This window comes from Myotis yumanensis, unplaced genomic scaffold (genome assembly GCF_028538775.1).
Source record: "Myotis yumanensis isolate MYYU_CA2020_CCGP unplaced genomic scaffold, mMyoYum1.0.hap1 SCAF_12, whole genome shotgun sequence".
Lineage (NCBI taxonomy): Eukaryota > Metazoa > Chordata > Mammalia > Chiroptera > Vespertilionidae > Myotis > Myotis yumanensis.
In genome coordinates, this window is record NW_027223763.1 from 838061 (window position 1) to 841123 (window position 3063).

Here is a 3063-nt window from a genome sequence, read left to right on the forward strand (position 1 = left end):
TTTTGTTTTTTAATATAAAAAGATCAATGAAAAATTTATTGACAAATTTCCCACGGTGGGCTACAGGGTATCGTACACTCGGGGATGGGCTGCAGGCTTCATCCAGTTAGAAGTGATCAGACCGGGCCCACACGCAGCTTCCATAAGCCTAGACAGTCTTGACATTAATTAACATAATTAAAACGTTATTTGCATCTAGAAAAAAATATACAGAAAAACTCCTTGTGGAGCAATCTGTGCCTCCGCCCAGCGCCTGCGCCCCGCCATCAGCATATTCTCCTGACCGGGGCTCCAGGACGGTGAGGCCGACCGGCAGGGCCCCCCACCTGTGTCCTCAAGTGCCCCCCATTTTCGCCGGGAGGGTCAGCAGCACTTCCACCCAGGGAGCCTCATTTAAATGTGAATAATTCAGTCCCCTTTTATTTCTCGGGATCAAAACAGCCAGGGGTGTGGGGTTGCATAGGAAACTGGACCGAGGGGGACGGAGCTCCCCGACAGAGAGCGACGCGGAAGCACCGCCCCCCCCCCCCCCCGCGGCCGTCCCGGCCCCTCCCCCACGGCAGGATTTTGGGGTTCGAATCGGGTTCCTGAAACCCTGGGAGGCCGAGGAAGGGCAAACAGTCCTTCAACTCGGCCATTAGCACAAGCGATTCACAGTCTTATAGGCATTTTATAAAAATATAAATATGGGTACACTGTTGCCTACACAACGCCCTTTAAAATGGGGTTATAACCAAGATTCACAAAATACACCTAGCACTTGGCTTACAATATGTTAATAGTTTATATTGTCATAAATGTTATGACATATAATCGTGGCAAATCCATTTACTTTTTTTAAAAAGTGTGCAACCGACTGTTCACTCTCACAGGGCTCACGAGACCAGGGATGCCCCCCGCCCCCCATCACCGCCCGCCCGGCGCCCGGGGTCCTCCCGCGGACTCTGCGGAGAACCAGCGGGTTTGGGGGGCGGCCTAGGGCTTCCCACACTCACACGGAGCCGTGTGTGCGAGAAGGGGGAGGGGCGGGGGCAAGAGAGGGGAGAGGGGGGAGGGAGGGGAGGGGGCAGACGAGGGAGGGGGCAGGAGGGGGAGGGGTAGAAGGGGGAGGGGCCAGGAGGGGGAGGGGGAAGGGGGGAGAGAGCCAGGCGAGAGGAAGCAGCAGGGCAGGCCGGCGGGCGGGCGGTGGTCAGTGCAACCCCGAAAGGACAGACTCAAGTCTTCAGCTGTGAGACCAGGAAAAAAATGCATCTTCCCCGTAACCACGCACCGTGTTTCCCAAACAGAAAGGAATCAAGCACACGAACTTCACCCACAAACACAAACACGCACGATAAATAGTTCCGGACCCCGGCCAGCGCGCGGCTCTCCTCTCCTCCCGGGCGCGTCGGCCGCGGTGCTGCGGGCGGGGGCGCCCCGAGCCCGGCGGCCCCGCCACCCGCCTCCTCCTCCGGGGCGGCATTTCCAGCGGAGGATCCGGTGTCGCGGGATTCCGAACTTGCTGGTCGCGAGACTCAAATTTCAAAGGGGCGAGAGCCCGCGCCCCGCCCCCACCCGCGAGGCCGCGGGCGGGGCCGTGGGAAGCGCTCCTGCCCGGCCCGGGCCGCCAGGGGGGCGCCGGCCCCGGGGAACGGGCGCCGCGCGGGTCCCGCGGGCACAGACGCGCGCGCGCCGGACTCGTCGTGGCCGCGGCGCCGGAGGCGGAGCGCACACCGAGGTAGTTGGCGGGAAGGTCCAGCAGAGGCGACACGCGTGGGGCCCGGGGCGGGCGTCACCGGCCGCCGCCCGCGTACTTGGCCTTGGTGATGAGATAGAGCACGATGTCCTGGTGGCCGCCGAACGCCGCCATGTGCAGCGCGCTCCAGCCGTCGCGGTTGGCCAGGCGGATGTCGGCGCCGAACTTAACCAGCAGCTTCACCAGCTCCAGGTTCCCGTCGATGACCGACTGGTGCAGCGCCGTCTGGCCCTCGGGCCCGAACGAGTTCACGTTGAACTCGCAGCCGCTCATGTTCTGCAGCAGCGACTGCAGCTCCTGCGTGTTGCCCCGGCGCACGGCCTCCTGGAAGACGCGCTGCGTGGGCGCCGCCGCGCAGGTGGACAGCTCGGCCTGGCTCATGCTGCCGCCGGGCGCGCGCGGCAGGGCGGGCCGGGCTCAGCGCGGGCGGCGGCGGCGCGGGCCCCCGGCTGTCTCGGGGCCCGCCTGGGCGCATGGAGGGCGCGGCGCCCCCGGGCCCCGCACGCCGCCCCTGGGCGCTCCGGGCGCTGGGGGCCGGGGGGCCGCCGCCGCAGGGCCCCGCCGCATCCAGCCGCGCCCGGGCGAGCGGGCGACGGAGGCCGGCGCGGCGCTCTCGGGGGCCGGCCGAGCCGGGGCGGCGGCGCCGCGCTCTCGGGTCCCTGCTCGCTCCGGCTGCCGTTCCCGCGCGGACCCCGCGCGCCTCCCCACGGGCCGCTGCACTCGCTCGCCCGCCCGCCGCGCCGGGGCGCCTTTTACCGCCTTTATATTTGCATAACAATGGGCCCCCGTGACGCGCCCGCCGGCCGCCCGCCGATTGGGCGGTGCTGCGTGGAGGCGGGGCTGGCGGGGCGGGGCGTGTCCGGGGGCGCGTCGGGGAGGCGGGCTTCGCCGCAGGGGGCGCTGGTCGCCGGCCGCGCGGGACGGGGAGCCCGGAGGCCGCGGGGGAGGTCTGTCTCGCCGCGCCGCCGCCCCACCCCCCGGGGCTCCCGCCCTCCGTGTCTTCGCCGTCGCCCCGCCCACTTTCCCTCCGGCCACCGGGGGAATTCCAAGCGCCCGGCGCGGACGGAACCGGCCCGATCAGAGCGCGACCCCGATGAACCCGCGGGCGACCTGTCCTGGGTGGGGGGTCGCGAGCCTCGCAGACCCTGGAGGTCCGGGTGGACACCCCTTCCCGCTCCCGCTGCGGGAATGCGGCCGCGACCCTCCGGGTCTCCGGCGTGCGCAGCTCAGACCCGCCCAGCCCGGCCGCCGGGACGCAGGGTCAACTCGGGTGACCACTCGACGAACATCTCGGGCGTGTGGTCTCAGCCACGCGGGTCCTTCCCGCG

General features: G+C 68.2%; 1 protein-coding gene across 1 annotated transcript; it reads right to left on the bottom strand.

Moving 5' to 3' along the window:
- NRARP (NOTCH regulated ankyrin repeat protein) lies at window positions 1–2116 on the bottom strand. Its single transcript, XM_070429977.1, has one exon. It carries the CDS (start codon window positions 2114–2116, stop codon window positions 1772–1774), a length of 345 nt encoding a protein of 114 aa, XP_070286078.1. The 3' UTR covers window positions 1–1771.
- Window positions 2117–3063: the final 947 nt, after the last annotated feature.